Here is an 18,585-nt window from a genome sequence, read left to right as displayed (position 1 = left end):
TACAGATATCCCCTGAAGAGCTGTAAAATGTTCGTCCCGTTTCCAATTTACTCTTTCTCGCTAAAATCCTTGAAAAAGTGGTTGTTAGGCAACTTAAAAATAATTTACTTCGATATAATATCTACAAACCTTACCAATCTGCTTACAGGCAGCACAACAATGCCGAAACTGCCATAATAAAAATTCATAATGATCTTCTTTGTGCTGCTAATGCTGGAATAATATCCACCATAGCGCTGTTAGATGTAAGCGCAGCAGTTGACACCACAGATCACTCCATATTAATTACACGTTTGTCAAAGACATTTGGAGAATCAGGTAACGACATAGAATGGTTTAAGTCTTACATTGACGGGTGTACACAATCCGTCTTGATAGACACCATCAAATCTAACCCACAGACTTTAAATTATGGAGTACCACAATGTTCCGTTTTAGGACCGCTCCTTTATACTCTCTATGCACAACCATTTTGGAGGAATAATAAGAAATCATGAGGTCAGCTACCACATTTACGCTGACGACATCCAGCAGGTGTATAGATCTGTCTAACCGTCTAAACTAGATTCGTTAATCAAAAACCTGAGAATGTGTATAGAAATGTGAAAAATTGGATGACATTAAACAGGCTCAAAATGAAAGAAGAAAAAACGGAAGTTCTTTTATGTGATCATAAAATAATAATAAAAAAGTGATCATAAAAATGGTATTACAAATGAAAACGAAAAAGTCCATTTTACTGATAGAGCTAAAAATCTGGGTGTTTACTTTGAATCGACCCTTTCCAAGCATGCGATATCGATAATTTATGTAAGACTTTATATGTCGAGCTCAGAAGAATTTCATAAGTGGCTAATGTTTTGGAATAAAAAAAACTATAATTATTCTCATTTCTTCCTTGATGTTTTCTAGACTTGATTACTGTAACAAGCTGATGTATTCTATTCCAAACAATGTCCTCAGCAAACTGCAGCGCATTCTAAATCAAGCGCGACATTAGTTTTAGAAAAGGAAAAAAAAAGTGATCTTGTCACACTTTTTTATGACTTTACATTGACTCTCTGTTAGATTTAGGATTAGATATATCATTTCTGTATTGTGGTATAATTATACTAATGAAACTTCACCAGCCTATATATCAGATTTGATAAATGTTAACAATCTCTCACGCCTTTTCAGATCCAACTCTCAATCAAGATTATGTGTTCCTAAAAAGGATCTAAGACTTATGCTGATCGTGTATTTGTTAATGCTGCTCCCGCTGTCTGGAATTGTTTTCCATTCAGCGAGATTGTGAATTTCTAGTCATCTTTTGAAAAGAAATTAAAATCTCATTTTATGAGAAGCTAACTATATTAAAGAAAACATCTATTTTTTAAAAAAGATATAGGGCATTTGTTACATCATAATTATCATGACATAACATTATAATCTCCATTAATCTCTCATTATTGTTAAATGTCCTGATATGATTTTTATTCAATAATTCATGTTAACAGATAGTTTTCGTCTACGTATACATATGCTCGTTTTGGTGAATGTGTGTGTTTTTGTGAGGGTGCGTGTGTGCCCTTTGTATAAATGGGTGTGTGAACAAATATGTTTTCAATGATGATTTACACGTTTGTGCGCCTAGAGCTGTTATGTCAACGGGATTGGGCGCTATAAAAATAAACGTTATTATTATTATTATTATTATTATTATTATTATTATTATTAGTAGTAGTAGTAGTAGTAGTAGTAGTAGTAGTAGTAGTATATATATATATATATCTTTGTCCCAACCAGATTTTAGTTATTTGGTATCAGATCATTTGTCTGTATAGAATAAGGGTTACCAGTTGAATCTTTGCTTTGATCCCATCCAGCAAATAACCATCCTCCAATTTTAGCTGCATTAAATATTCTAATTAAGTCCTACGATTATTGATAATGTGGGTGAATCCTTCACAATTTCCAAAGCTGTTAATAGGGGAAAAACAATCTTTGAAATGTTTAAGTTTAACATAAGACGAATCTCTGATTTATGTCAGAAAATGACACACGTCAGTATTATTAATCTAGTCTTTGGAAAGAAATGGCAACAATTGCAAATCCGACTAGAATAATAATTTGGACCCTTTTAAAATTGAAGAAGTGTGCACTAAAGGGACTTAAGTCACGACATTTTTATGATTTTCAAATACTCATTGCTAAGCTTAAAACTTCATCACATTGTTTCAGTCACAAGTTTTTTTGTTTGTTTTTTTTTTTCTTCCGACAGATAATCTATCATCCCTAATTCAATACTACTATTTCATTTTTTTTTGGATATAACTCTATAGCAGAGTACGATCTTTAGATTCTATTATCGCAAAACTAACTTCCTGTAAAACTAGTTCTTTAAGGTCACGTTCTTTACTTACATAATTAACTTATTTAACAACACACATATTACCGTACTATAGGGAAACTTGGACCAACAGTGGTTAGGTGGGCCACTGTGGAGTCACTTAGACCATGGGATGTATCTTTTGAAAACGAGACAACACACACACATACACACGCGTACACACATAGACACACACACACACACATACACAAAATGAATAACAAACAAAACAAAAAGAGACAAACAAAAAGCACAATTATAACCAGAGGAGCAGTCTACCTGAGAGAGTAGTGAAAGGACCGAATCATGAACAATTCCTAGTGTGCCTTGGGCGCATTAAACATTGCACAACTCTTGTCGCCAGCATTATGGTTTGACTGCCCGAAATAAGAACAAGACGAATGAGATGAAGTAGAAGTAAAAGAAGAAGAAGAAGAAGAAGAAGAAGAAGAAGAAGAAGAAGAAGAAGAAGAAGAAGAAGAAGAAGAAGAAGAAGAAGAAGAAAAGAAAGGAAGGATGATGCAAGATAAACTCATGATTTAAGATTTGTTAAGAAAATGTGTACTATACAATACCGATCATTTTTTCCACAATTATCTCGCCTCCCTTATACTCTGCAAAAGAGAAAAAAAACATAGGTTGTCACTTTCACGGTAGAGAAAGTACGGATCAAAATCTAATTGGTTTAATGATGTTTATCAAATTTAATTCAAACATAGGGGATTTTATATAGAGAAGTATCTAAACAACAACAACAAAAAACATGCTCGAAGCGTTTTACAAAGGGTGGCCCATTTTGAAATCTTTATTTTTATAATATATATAATATTTAAAACTCAGTGGAGTATACCTTCTGCTTTCTATTCCTTTCTACAATATCATGTTATTCATACTATAGAAAACATTTTTTTTTTCAGTTCTGAGTTCATAAAAGGAGATGGAAAATTCAATGGTGATATTATTCTCTATCCTCCCTAAAAGAAATACTTACTTTAAATAAAGCCTTCTTATTTTCTTTCTTAGACTAAGAAAAAAAATCCCCTTCCTGTCTAATATAATATAGGATATTTACAATCCAAAACGTTCATATACCCATTTGTATTTCTTATTTTCTTAGAACAAGGAATACTCAATTAAGAATACATCCAGTTTCTGTTTCCTGTCTATACTGACATGGAATATTTATTTTACGAAATACTCGTTTCCCTTTTCTTAGTCTTTATAATAAGAGCATGGAGTTCTCACCTAAAAATATTCAGTTTCCCTTTTGTGTCTAAATCATTAAGTCAACAGCCGCTCTCTGCAAAGACATGTACTTAAAAATATGACAAAAATGTTGTTCTCAAATATCGATTGATATAAGAAACCGTCATCTTGGAAAGAAAAAAAAACACAACAATATTAAACAGACTTCAAATCCTATGACTTACGAAAGACCTTGCGATCTCGCAGTTTTGTGTGTTTTGGAAGGGGTAAGCGTCATTTAAATCAATCGATAAATGAAGCACAATTTTTCTGGCCAAATAAAAAAAAAAATACGTGTCTTTCCAGAGCAGGTTCGGTAATGTGTTAACATGGACATTCCAATAAATAAAACCCTGTTTTTCTGTTTTTTAGTTTACACATAATTTGAAATACTCACGACAGTAAACTCTCTTTCTCTTATTTTCTTTTTTTATAGTCACACACACTCCATCTCTATACTCTGTGCAGTCCTTTAAAAGAAATATAAAAAAGTGTAACTAAACATTTGTTTATTGTTTGGTATAATTCTGTTTTGAGGGGATGGTTAATATGGAGAATAATTGATTTTATAGACAGAAATAACGGACTTGAGTTTGTCTGTTTTATTGATGAGAATGGATATGAAACTTCAGTGGTTGAAAACCATATTTGTACATACTTTTGAGGAGAATAATTATGGTATTTTAGTGTGCTGAAAAACACGTATACTATGTTTTATTGAGGAGAATTAATATCACATATCAGTGTGCTGGAATCCATATTAGCTTGTTTTATTAATGAGAATGAAAATAATAATTTAGTGTGCTGGCTATCATGTATGCATGTTTTATTGAGGAGAATGAATACCATATATTAAGGTGCTGAATAACAATCGTTCAGATTTTTGACCAGATTAGCTTTAATTGGCATTTTAGTATCTGGTACGACCCGAAATGTTCCCATTCGGAGACACTGGGTCACATTTATGTGTGATCAATTTCCTCTAAATGGTAATATGTAGGATATTGATCTGACTTCAGCCGATCCACATATAATACCGAATTACCTGCTTAAAGCGCTTTACAAGCTGTTTCCACCCAACACCAAAACTTAACATGTATATAAATCTTTACAAGTCTAGATGGATATGTAAATGTAGGTGTTAGTTATTTATTTATGTTTATTGACCAAATTGCTTTATGGATTCTTATACCCTTAAAAAAATAATATAATAACAATAGTATTAAATATTAATAATACATATAATAATGACAATAATACTAATGCTAATATTAATGCTAATAATAATAATAATAATAATAATAATAATAATAATAATAATAATAATAATAATTATTATTATTCTTATTATTATTACTATTATTATTATTATTATTATTATTATTATTATTATTATTATTATTATTATCATTATTATTATTTTATTATTATTATTATTATTATTATTATTATTATTATTATGTAAACCGCTTTGAGTAAAATATTATAGTTAAATATAGTAGTGATTGCGCTATATAAATGCCTGGGTATTTCTTCTTTTACTTTTGTAATGCTTGAAACAAGGACTTACAGAGGGTGTTTTACAAACATAAAATTTATCTCTTCTTCCACGACTGGGACAGGAGTTTGTATTTCCAAGAATGCAGAGATAAACAATAACCATCAGCTTTGAAATAAAAATGAAGAAAAAAAAATCATTAGTTTTTATGGGTTTAATGGCGCCTGATTCACATTTAGGTCATGTCAGTGCCAGTAAAAAGCAAGGGAATTGGACAGTCAAATAATAATAATAATAATAATAATAATAATAATAATAATAATAAATAATAATAATAATAATAATAATAATAATAATAATAATAATAATAATGATAATAATAATAATAATAATAATAATAATAATAATAATAAGTAATAATAATAATAATAATAATAATAATAATAATAATAATAATAATAATAATAATAATAATAATAATAATAATAATAATAATAATAAGGTAATATTAGTATATCTAGAGTAATACTATGCTGCTATTACTACTACTACTACTACTACTACTACTACTACTACTACTACTACTACTACTACTACTACTACTACTACTACTACTACTACTACTACTACTACCACTATTACTTCCGTGATTCAAGTTCATTCGACCCCGTGACGATACAATAATCTACAAAAGAATTGTGTGAATCTGCCAAGGATTCTGATGATTTACTAATGTATTTGTTCATTAAATACGTTTACTATATAAAACTAATAAGGGATTGGTAAGGTTCTGTGTGAATTTTGACAATGTATGACCATTTTATCGGGGTCTCTTCAACAACCTATTATCGATAATTTAAATAAAATTAAGTAACATCAATTGAAGTCTCTTGACTACGGAAGTAGTTTTCGACTATTGATGACGTAATTACGAATTAGAAATGAACATCACATCATTTAATGTCCGCGGTATTTCCTCAACATTTAATTTTTAAAATCTAATTGAGGATCTATTTACTTACAAATTATGAGCAATAATCATACAAGAGACCAAAGGCAAGGCTAAGATAATCCGAGACCATGTAAATGGCAACATCGTAATCAAGGGTGATTTCAATGCCTAAATAGAAACCAGGAAAGACAACAACGAAACATGCCGTGGTGCTTATTCCAAAGGAATGCGTAATGAAAATGGGCAGTAACTTATTGATTATTGCTGCGGCCATAAATTATTCATATGTAATAGTGCCTTTAAACACCCTTCCCGACATATTACTACATGGCATGGAATGTAGAAACTTTCTGATGACAAAATTATCAATAAGTACAATCAGATAGACTTTATTCTAATTTCGGACCATTACAAACGAACTCCCAATGATTCAGGACAATATGCAGGAATGAAGACATCCAGAGACTATAAACTCTTAGTTTCAAATTTAGACCAACAGAAAATTAAAACTAACCAAGTCATAAGTATTACAAACAAAATATAATTTCGATCAAAGACTTCAGCAGTCTAATAGATGACCTAGTCAAAGAAAATTTCAAAAACAAACTCGCTTCAAATCTTTCGTTAAGGTATGGATTCCTCTAACAAGGCTGAATTTCAACAACATCTTGTCCAAAACGTTCTGATGAGCAGGGAAACAACACTGCATGAGAGAAGTAGTGCACAAACACAAGATTACTATCCTATACTGCATCCATATCACAGCAGCAAAAACAACTGAGACTTGACATCAACAGCTGCTCAAATACGGATGCGAAGAAGAAAATGAAGAGAGAAAGAAATGAAGTCATGCATAAAATTAAATCTCAATCAATAGATAATCACAAAGAGAAAATAGATGAGATTGTGACAAAAATAAATAGTACGAGTGACAGTATGAAAATGTTCAAAGGGGTGAATACAATCAAAGATAAATGTGATAAGACCTTATGTAATGACAGCGGCGTGGCGTATTGACGGCACATGGTGGTGCCATGATTAGAAGAAGAAAAAAAATTATAAAACAGTGAACACGATTAAGAGGAGAGAGGACATGTTAAAAACTCTCTTTTTTGGAAGGGTGGGGGGGGGGGGGGGGGTCGATGGTTTCTACGAGTGGACAAAACTCACAAAAACAAATAATTCATGAAAGCAACAAGCCACAAAACTGAGATACAAGTCCGGTGTGAAAATGTCTTTGTAATTATTCTTTGTCCACCATTTGAATGATTGGATTTGGTAGATAATGCAATCAATATGTGATAAATGTAAATCAAAAGAGAAAAGAAACCTATGACAGAAATTACTTACTTTTAGTACTTGTAAAGAAAATCTGCAAATCTTTTTATAATTTGTTTATTGAAATCTGGAATGGCATCTATTTCAGCTTTGTGAATTGACAGAATCATTAACGAATTTAACCGCTCCTGTTTCATTGAATTTCGCAAGAAATTTTTCACTCTTTTAGGGGTGCTAAAACAACGTTAAGGAGGTCCAGATATATGTAGGATAAATAGGATATTTAAGACAAAACACGTTCTCAATCTTGGAATTGGAAAAGTCATTCTGCTAAACAACCGAAATAAAAAGAAATGCCCTTTAGAAAATTTACGACCAATCGTTTTAATTTCCGCGATAAGAGAAGTTTTAAGCACAATCACGCTCAACAGAATTAGAGAAAAGGTAGAGGAATAACTTTCACCTTCACAAAGTGGGTTTAGAAGCGAAAGAAGCACTGTAGAGTGAGTATGGGCCTATCGATGGCTGAAAGCCAGGACGGAGAAATATAAGGAAGACTTTACCATACTTGCAATCGATATGAGTTCAGCTTTCGACACTATATGCAGAACCAAACTGTTATCAATCCTTGACTCTTTTTCTTGGGCAAAGATCACGTGAAGCTAATAAGATACATATTATCAAATACTACATTATAGTTTGAATCCGGCAGAGAATTAACAACAAAATCAACATCAATTGGATCCCTTCAAGTAGACAGCTTGAGTCCAATTTAATTCACGATATAGCTCGAATCGACCATGAAAGTTATAAGACCAAAACTACCACCAATAAAGAAGATGACTCGTGAATTCATATTATTATTCATATTATTATTATTATTCATATTATTATTATTATTATTCATATTATTAATATTATTATTATTATTATTATTATATTATTATTATTATATTATTATTATATTATTATTATTATTATTATTATTATTATTATTATTATTATTATTATTATTATTATTATTATTATTATTATCATTATTATTATTATTATTAGTTATTATTATATTATTATTATTATTATTATTATTATTATTATTATTATTATTATTATTATTATTATTATTATTATATTATATATATTATTATTATTATTATTATTATTATTATTATTATTATTATTATTATTATTATTATTATTATTATATTATTATCATTATTATTATTATTAGCAGCAGCAGTAGTAGTAGTAGTAGTAGTAGTAGTAGTAGTAGTAGTAGTAGTAGTAGTAGTAGTAGTAGTAGTAGTAGTAGTAGTAGTAGTAGTAGTAGTAGTAGTAGTAGTAGTAGTAGTAGTAGTAGTAGTAATATCGCTATCACCACCATTACCGTTACTATTATCATCACCACCACTTCCACCGTCGTTATCATAATAAAAATAGTAACAATAGCGAAGATCAGTGAGAGTGAAAATCCAAATCATGATGGCAACAACAACGTTTGTGACTATGATCTTCATTGATTACCAATCATATATCTAATATCACAATATACTCATACATTACAAGTCGAGATAAATACGAATTGTGCACATAAATTAATATAATATATGTCTCACATGTGTGTCAAGCTTAAGACTTGTTCGATTATAATGACTAACAAAAACACACGTTCACCTATACACGCCCTTTGCATACATATCCACCCACGCACACAAATACACAGACGTGTGCGCGTGCACACACACACACACACACACACACACACACTGATCTACAAAAACGTTTGTACAACAAGCAGTGAGAACAAAATTAATTAAAATGATTCAAACATGGCTAATAGACGAAAAATTCAAATAATATAATATGTCATAATCTTTTACATTAGGCTTTTAACGAAATCGGGTCGAACGAGACGCCGAACGCCGAACGCCGAACCCGAACGGATATAGCCTTCTCACGTGACCATGAACGAGATCTGAATAGTGAAGCCTCTCAAGCGGTATGCAGCATCGGATCTAAGGTCACGTGATAGAGGATAGCTTGGGTTGCTGTTGGCTTGTGTTAGGGTAGGGGCAAGGTCAGTTGTCATTCAATAGTATATAATTGTGCACGTGGCGCTCTATACAGAGAGAAAATTATAAATTGATAACGGGCGAAGGTGGGGGGAGGGGGGAGAGGGGGGGTGGGTTGACCCACAAACGATCGAGGTGTTGGGCTTCGGGTAGACCATGATACGAAATCAAAGAGAAAAGGCCGCTGGTACTTGGATGGTGGAAATGGTTGGGGGTTGGGGGGGGGGGGGGGTAGTGACAATCAGCATGGGATGTATATATTAACATTAATAATATAGGCAATAGATGACCAGGGATGTGTATTGTTTGTGTATTGTTTGTATATGTTTGTGTGTGTGGTGTGTGTTTGTGTGTGTGTGTGCGCGCGCGTGTGTGTGAAAGAGATTACACAAAAATACCTTTCTCGGGAGCTTCCAAATGATTACGTATACGATAAATTTGAAAACCACATTGTTGAATCAGCTTGCAAAAAGGAGAACATTTATCTTTGTTTCACAAAAATAGGTTTAGAAATAAAAAAAATTTTCTAGTAGATTGATTTTGAAAAAATATTGCTCAATTTTGTAAATTTAATGATAGTTTCTTTATTTTCCGGTCGGTTTTCTTGATTTATATCTCATTTTTCAATTCTCAATGCGACGAGCACACTGATGTATCTCGTGTGATTCAAAAGCGTTGTTTGTTTTTTTAAATACATATATACTGAGAGTCCTCACTAATTAATTCCTGAGCGTTGAGATGGTGACGCAACTATTACATACAAGACCTTGCAGTCGAGTCGGCAAGGCTTTTGGGTTACACAACCACTATTTACCCATCGGTCAGCGGTACTCTTTGATGTATACAACACTCACCGCCTTTACGCAAAGCCGCCTGCCCATAAATCAAGAGATGGTCTCCTAACTGTTCACAAGCGAACTGTCAAACGAACAATCGATGATTGGATAAGAATCTCAAGATCTCATATAATAAGGTAAGTTTTGGAGAGGTGATATCCCCCCACCCGTCATCGGACAGAACTTTCATTGTGTTATATCACATAAGCTCCGCCTCCTCTTTCTATTCCGGAGTGACGAGATTAGACGAGAGGACGCGAGAAAAAACTGATCACGTGATCGGTAAGTCGTCGTTCGGTGTCCGTTCGGTGAGCAACTATAACTCGGTATTGGTGCATACTACCACAATAAATAGGTAAATAAATTAATTAAAGCATAGATATTAGAGCAAATATTTTTGAATTACGTGTAAAAATATCCACTGTAATAAATCCAATAAAGTGGTGAAAAAAATAATCAAGAAGCATGACGAATGTACAGTAATCCTTAAGAAATGGAGTGACCATGAATGTGAGTAGATATTGTCAAGACATGTCCACATCCTTAAGAAATGGAGTGACCATGAATGTGAGTAGATATTGTCATGACATGTCCACATCCTCCATGAATGGATTGACCATGAATGTGAGTAGATATTGTCCAGACATGTCCACATCCTTAAGAAATGGAGTGACCATGAATGTGAGTAGATATTGTCAAGACATGTCCACATCCTTAAGAAATGGAGAGACCATGAATGTGAGTAGATATTGTCAAGACATGTCCACATCCTTAATGAATGGAGTGACCATGTAATGTGAGTAGATATTCTCAAGACATGTCCACATCCTTAAGAAATGGAGTGACCATGAATGTGAGTAGATATTGTCAAGACATGTCCACATCCTTAAGAAATGGAGTGACTATGAATGTGAGTAGATATTGTCAAGACATGTCCACATCCTTAAGAAATGGACTGACCATGTAATGTGAGTAGAAATTGTCAAGACATGTCCACATCCTTAAGAAATGGAGTGACCATGTAATGTGAGTAGATATTGTCAAGACATGTCCACATCCTTAATGAATGGAGTGACCATGAATGTGAGTAGATATTGTCAAGACATGTCCACATCCTTAAGAAATGGACTGACCATGTAATGTGAGTAGATATTCTCAAGACATGTCCACATCCTTAAGAAATGGACTGACTATGTAATGTGAGTAGATATTTTCATGACATGTCCACATCCTCCATGAATGGAGTGACCATGAATGTGAGTAGATATTGTCAAGACATGTCCACATCATTCATGCTTCTGGATTCAATACATATAAATATAAGGAATAGAATTGGAGACAAGCCTTGCTTTGCTATTGTTTTTAGACAGCAATTTAAACGATCATTTCTAATTAAGTTATATCGATCAGACAACAGATGGTATGCGCTTTGTTAATAAACTCCAAACTTCCGACAGCCCAATATAACTTCCGAACAAACAAAATTATATTTAAACTTCATCTTTTTTAGTCTAGTTATTACAATTTAGTTATGGAAATGGCTGGCTAAAAACAATAACAGAGAGGTGAGTGACGTCAATTTCGTTGTTTATATAAACGTTCCAGGTTACACACAGCTTTGTATGGATGAATTATGTATTTTACCTATTTGCATAGCATCCATTGCTGACTGTATGGTCAAATATCAACATTAAAATCAAAACTCGGTAATCACTGACTGGAGATGTCGGGTTAAATAATAATATGTGAAAGTAAAACCATGTATAGAAAGAGCGAAAATGAGGTCACTCAGCTCTTTATTACAGATTTTATACAGCCATTTTAATAAGTACTCACTAAATTCAATCAGGCTACAGCCATTTAAGGATACACATCATTGTGTGTGTTCTTTCGTTATATCCGGCTGGCAGAATTGTACTTTTTTTATTTAAATAACGGGTTAGCGTTGTGAACGGATTTCTCAATCTAGTTCATGATAGGTAAAATAAAGGAAAATGTTAAGAAAAAGTCTCCACCGAAGTGGGTGTTCTCCATATTATCTGTAAAGGACATATATTGGCTGTTATAATGATCTACAAGCACATCGGGAATCGTCCCGGTAAAATTATACTAAGACACACCAGTTGATGGTGGTTAGGATCTGAAGATATCAACGAATTGAATAAGTCTAATTATCATAAACAGTCAGGACGAATAGAAACAATAAAGGGTGTCGCGAGCTTTTAAAGGATAGAAACAATGATGTCACGTTATGCTGGAGACAGTAAACGAAGATAACATGAAGACTACTCACAACAGTTCGAACGAAACACGTCAGTCATATCATAACTAAAAGCTCACAACAACAACATGACTAATCTATAACAACAATAAATATGTTCTCACATTAACATATGGATAGTATGCGCCTGGCTAAGAATCTCACAAAATTGCCATCCGGAAGTATAAGGGAGCAAAAAACGTTAAACGTTTACAGTCTGGCTAACACAGTGCAGTGAGAATTCCTCATAACATGGATCATAAAAAACAAAACCAAACAAAGACTTGAGTGACGTCAACTTCATTCTATCTATAAAACTCACCGTGAAGTTGACTCCCTGCATGTTGACCTTTCTGACGAGATTGATGTGATATGGCACGTCGTGAATTGTTTGCCTCTGATTTTTATAGTAGGTCTGACGGAAAAACCCGCCACGCAACTAAACTTACCTCCCATCTTCCCTTATCCCTCTCGTCCGCCCGCCATCATTACATCACTGGAAGCTGATTGGTTGATTTGTTTTGAACACACCCTTCCATCCCCCCCCCCCCCTCCCCCCCCCGCTCCGCCAATCCACCCTTTGTTCAAAGGTTTATTTTTTAGGCAATCGGCAATTGTCACTCATACATGAATAATATATTTCCAATTAACAAATCGTTTTGATTGTTTTAAATTGATTTACGGCAACACATTAAGGTCAGCGCCAGTAAAATGGCTGATTATTGGATAGTAAAGGGGGAATGGTTTGACGGGAGGTCAGGAACCTCACCCAGCAATTAAAAAACCGTGTAAGTTAAATCAATTCTAAAACAAAGCAAACAGCAACAACAACAACAAAAAGGATAATAATAATAAAAATAATAATAATAATAATAATAATAATAATAATAATAATAATAATAATAATAATAATGATAATAACAACAACAATAATAATAATAATAATAATAATAATAATAATGATAATAATAATAATAATAATAATAATAATAATAATAATAATAATAATAATATTAATTAATAATAATAATAATAATAAAAAAATAATAATAATAATAATAATAATAATAATAATAATAATAATAATAATAATAATAATAATAATAATAATAATAATGATACTAATGATAATATAATAATAATAATAATAATAATAATAATAATAATAATAATAATAATAATAATAATAATAATAATAATAATATAATAATAATAATAATAATAATAATAATGATGATACAAAATAGAATCATCTAAAGATGAAATTAATAGAGTAATTGTTTAATAGGTTGAATTATAAATTAATAAGTCAATAAAATCGTCAGACAATAGAAACAAACAAAAAATGATTTTACAAAAACATTTTACGTTGATACAACTCAATAATTCACATTTCATTCGTCTTGAATCGTATGCTCGTGTTTAGATAGCAGATCAGATATATTATGTATAAACATATGCACACCCCCCCCCCATCCCCACCAGCGTGTCTCTTTCAACACGCGTCGTTCATTGTTCGTGTATGTGTATTCCAAACCTTCTTCATGTGTGTGTGTTTGTGTGCGCGTGCGTGTATGTATGTGTGTGAATGAGTATTTTTCAGCCAAAGTAATTTGTGATTGAAGCGCTTTCCCTCCTCTCCCCTTTATTACGAAATGTCAGGATATTAATCGATTCTGATATATATCTATCTTCCCCTCACCCTCATGCAATCCTTCAATTATGATCTAATCAAGCAAATGGTGGATTATTCAAATAGTTAGATAAACGTTTGGAAGAAAACAACTCATAATTAAAAAGTCAGCCAATTCGATTGTGACGTAACAACCTTTTAAAGCACTTAACTGACGTACTCAGGACAGGCAAGTATTTAAATCTAAAAATTGGCCACAAAAAAAAAAAAAAATCGATCCATTAAGATGTCCCCGAAAAACTTTTGAACTTGAAAATCTTGACGACTTACTTAAGTCCCAGGTTTGAAAGTTTGTGCGAAGACGTTGGTAATTCAAATCGATTGATTTGTAAAGGACGATATTTCTGGCTAATTTATTCACTCGCGACCATCCACAGTACGGAGTTAACTCGTCAATGGGTTAAATCTACGCTTCCCTCCCCCACCCCCTTTCCGGAAATCCTTCAATAAAGATCTAATCAGCAACAGGTGGATTATTTCAATAATTATTATCTCAGCCATTCCCATGTGTGACCTCCCAAGCTTTAACAGGTCGAGCCCATTTGTTATGGATTAAGATATATATATATATATATATATATATATATATATATATATATATATATATATATATATATATATATTATATTAGATATAAATGCTAGCTAAGAATTAAATAAGTAGTCGCGGACAAATCGGCAATGGGTGGTGGAGGAGAAGGAAAACTCAGATACCAAACCCGGGAAGATCAATATCGTGAACCCTGGCAGGCAGTTCATCTAGAGGAAAGAAAACTTTGAAAATAAACTGACATGTGGAGTTGCGCCCCATGTGTCAAAACAGCAACCGAAAGCCAAATCATGAAGCTACAACCAAAATGCACCAGGGTAAAAGCCCCTGTCTATACGCATCCAGGACCTCAGGCTAGTACTAGTACTGCTCAAGACGTGGCATCCCCAAACCCACAAAAAAGGGACGTCACCGATTGCCGAAGGGTTACATGATTCTTAAAATATAAAGAATACAAGCAAGTTGGAACTCTCAACACAAGAACTTTAAAGGAAGAGTACAAAAGAAAAGAACTCGCCAATATCTTCAACGAACTCAATCTCTCTATTCCTGCAATATCAGATCACAAGATTGTTCACACCAAGGAAGACGATATGGTCAAATACTGGAGGTTGGAGGACTGCACACTTATCACTACCAGCGCCTGGCGAAACACTCAAGGTGCAGCTGTAGGAGGAGTAGGAATTTTAGTGAAACAACAAACAGAGAAAACTCTAGCTGAAGTTAGCTCTGTCGACAGGCGGAATATTATAGCACAGGTCCGTATTGAGGTTATGCGTTTAGGCAGAACAGTCACAGTATCCGCCCGGTAGAGGACATCTACCAACAAAACAAGCTATCTTTAAAATTAGCGTTGAAAGTGTGATCAGTATATTATGTGAGACACTATCCCTCAACTTGAGGTTTAAAATGAAATTCAAAGAGTGAAGGCTACTGTATTCCTTCTGTCAACGCTACGCCTTTAGGTAAAATACTCACAATATAGAGATCGAATTTATGGAGAACTGATAAGCCAATAGGCTGTATAAAAACAATAACAAAGTGCTGAGTGTCGTGAACTTCGTTCCTTCTAAACTGTTAGGAGGATTGAGTGGACAGAGTATAGTTCTTGGATATAATATATACATTATGAGTATTTGTAATCAGTGTGATATTTTCACGCGTCCAAACACAATGTCGTCGTGTCCATCTGGGATAAATGTGTGTATTTGATGACTGAGGAACGGTTGTTGTGAATCTGCGGCTAGTGTCCCCTTCCCCGGTTCCTGTCTTACTCTCTCAATCCTAGAGATTTTTGCTAATACCCGCAAACACAACACAGCACTCCCTGATTCGCACAATCAAATTGGTTTTATGATGTCTCCAATACACCTTTCAGTCGATTATTAGCAAAGTTAAAATAAGAACATACCCGTGATCAGATGTTAGAAGTGACCACGATATTGTGTTGTGCCAACTATCATTAATACTTTAACGGGTTTTTAGTAATAATAATTCGTTTGGTTCCTACCAATTGTGTGAATATTTTTTTTTCTTAATTTTCAATTGTCAACTCTAAGGGGACAGGGTCACCATAAAAAAAAAGTGAAAAAAGGCGAATGAAGAATTCCACGATAATAGTAATTTAATCTTAATGGAGAATTTATTAAATTTCTGATATTTTATTTAACATTAAAATAGACCCATACTCTTTTAGTTATTCCTTATTTTTCACACCTAATCTAGGGGTTAGCAAGGAAAAAAATAGAATTGTTACTTTCGTTTTGGGATTAGGATCGAATGTTCGCTAATATAGAAATAAAATGAGCGGTCATCTTTAGTGTCAGTTCTATTTTTGTTGTTCGTAAACAACGAATGAAACTTAAAGCGTTCTTTGTAAATTGCGTTCTTCAAGAATACTGCTTTTTGAAGCCAGTATCTGATCATAATTAATTTCATGATGAATTCCAAGAAAATATATGAAGGCGATCTAAGCGTAAATTGTTATCGCAGTAATATCAGTCAAAGGAAACGTAAAATTCATGGTAATCGGTTTACAAATGATAAGAAAAAAGGTGCTGTTAGTGTTAGTAGTAGTAGTAGTAAACGTAGGGTATTTGACCACATTTATGGAGCTGTTTTGGAATGTGCTAATGAGGGTTTTGTAATCAAATAAGTGTGTTTAGAAAGACAGCCTGCCACGCCCAATTCTCGAAGTGATGTATAATGGTGCAATGTGTATGATGTGATGGATGAGCAGAGAATCGGATTCTGATGATAAAGTAAATATATGTTATATAAAGTTGTAGATGAACATGAAAGATATTGGGTTTAAAATTATTGATCTAATCATTGTACAAGAACAAATGTCTTCTACACTTCATGTGTAATGGGGTGTCATAGTAAAGTTGAAAGGAAAGAAACTGAGCGGCGTGGGTTAGGAAGTATGTCTGGTTTTGTTTATGGTACCAAAAACTGTCCTTCGAAGCAGTTAGCTCCATTTTGATCTGATCCTCTAATCCATGTAAATGACTCGGGTAGCCTTACTGTTCATTTTGTGGTAAATATACCCCCTCATGTTCAGAAGTCTAGTTTTAAGACAATAAAAAGAGACTATTCGTCAGGCTGTTGTGAAGTCTCAGATTGAAGTTGTCGTATGGCGGGTGAAATCGTAGACATCTTAAAGTTATAGCCTGAAACTGGTCGAAAAATGACGTGAAAATACCAGTCTTTTGCCACAAAAGAAAACAAATAGTGAGTTGTATTCAATAGTTCAACCGATGAAATCACTTGTTTCCTTGAACTCTACTAACGACAACTCACTTGACGCTACACAAACCTAAAAAAATGACTTCAAATTGCCAGTCCTAGAAGATTCTTTCCTAAATGTTAACGGTGGGTACGGAGAAATTGAGCTTCAAATGTCAGAAAAGGGCGATGAAGTAGAGGGCGGGGGGGGGGGGGAGAAGGGGATTTGAAGGACATTGACGTGTCAGTGGTCGGGACGTACATGACTAAGGGGTTCTCGGCAAAGTGTGGATTAGTGACCACAATAGGTTGTCCGACAGGGAAAGTAAACTCAAATGTATGAAAGTCCTGCGATAGGTGGAAAGCTAAACATGGGGATGATTCTGAAGATGGATACTAACGCATGAACAGGATTGTACGTTGACGCATTTCCGTTCTTCAGGTACCATAGAGCCCGCTTTTGCAACAGACATGTTTTCACGCTCTGCGGAGAAGCATCATTTGCGATACACCCGATTTATCGGTGACGGGGATACAATTAGTTTTTGAACCAAAACAAATTATAAACCTTACGGGAAACGATAGTTGCAAAGGTGAAATGAACTGGGCACGTTAAAAAATAATGGGTAACCGGGCTAGGAAGGTGACAGATTCTATGTCTGGAAAAATAATGAGTGTCGAAAAAAAATGAGGGAAAGGCAGATTGACAGATAAAGTGATCGATGAAATACAAACGTATTACGACAATGCTATCCATGCCAACAAACATGACTTGAATGATATGCGAAAAGCAATTTAGGCCATTTATTTCCATAAGATATCCGCGGATGAGATGCCGTATCATAATCTATGCAATGAAAAATGGTGTAAGTACATTGGGGTGAATGCGAAACGATCGCAAGACAATATCCTATCTCATGCAACAATTATGGAGGTGTGTAAGCCCGTTTTCCGCGACTTGTCACCTCCCAACCTTTTACGTAAGTGCCTTGTCGGGTTTAGCAAGCATAATGCAAATATCTTCCGGTTTATTTAGTGAGCAAATCTTCCAGATTACAGACGCCATTCGGGTTCATCAGGCCAGGAAGCGAAACACAGACGCAT

The 18,585-nt window shown here is 33.6% G+C and overlaps 2 protein-coding genes and 2 long non-coding RNA genes across 8 annotated transcripts in view; 2 read left to right on the top strand and 2 right to left on the bottom strand.

Moving 5' to 3' along the window:
- Positions 1 to 18,585, bottom strand: part of LOC144960661 (uncharacterized) — a 325,884-nt gene that overhangs the window by 118,147 nt on the left and 189,152 nt on the right. The gene's annotated exons all lie outside the window — the stretch shown is intronic.
- Positions 1 to 18,585, bottom strand: part of LOC144960662 (uncharacterized) — an 82,222-nt gene that overhangs the window by 9,665 nt on the left and 53,972 nt on the right. Inside the window, exons 1-4 of one of the 2 annotated variants that reach the window (XR_013642908.1) lie at positions 12,835 to 12,926; positions 5,187 to 5,282; positions 4,014 to 4,086; positions 2,947 to 2,985 (exon numbers count right to left, since the gene is read on the bottom strand). This is a non-coding gene — a long non-coding RNA (uncharacterized LOC144960662). Of the gene's footprint in view, positions 1 to 2,946; positions 2,986 to 4,013; positions 4,087 to 5,186; positions 5,283 to 12,834; positions 12,927 to 18,585 lie in introns of those variants that run through there. The other variant, XR_013642907.1, reaches the window with a different exon arrangement.
- LOC144960663 (uncharacterized) overlaps positions 1 to 18,585 on the top strand; it is a 187,625-nt gene that overhangs the window by 126,975 nt on the left and 42,065 nt on the right. The window lies entirely within an intron of this gene.
- The window catches only part of LOC144960717 (uncharacterized), a 3,527-nt gene continuing 3,433 nt past the window's right edge, over positions 18,492 to 18,585 (top strand). The window contains exon 1 of the mRNA XM_078894007.1: positions 18,492 to 18,585. This exon is cut by the window's right edge and continues 54 nt beyond it. Within this exon, the coding sequence (XP_078750133.1) occupies positions 18,492 to 18,585 (94 nt within the window).

Source organism: Berghia stephanieae, chromosome 15 (assembly GCF_034508935.2).
Source record: "Berghia stephanieae isolate SIO BIC M18660-M18661 chromosome 15, UCSD_Bste_1.3, whole genome shotgun sequence".
Lineage (NCBI taxonomy): Eukaryota > Metazoa > Mollusca > Gastropoda > Nudibranchia > Aeolidiidae > Berghia > Berghia stephanieae.
Note: the sequence above shows the minus strand (reverse complement) of the source record. Positions and strands in the feature narration are given on the sequence as shown.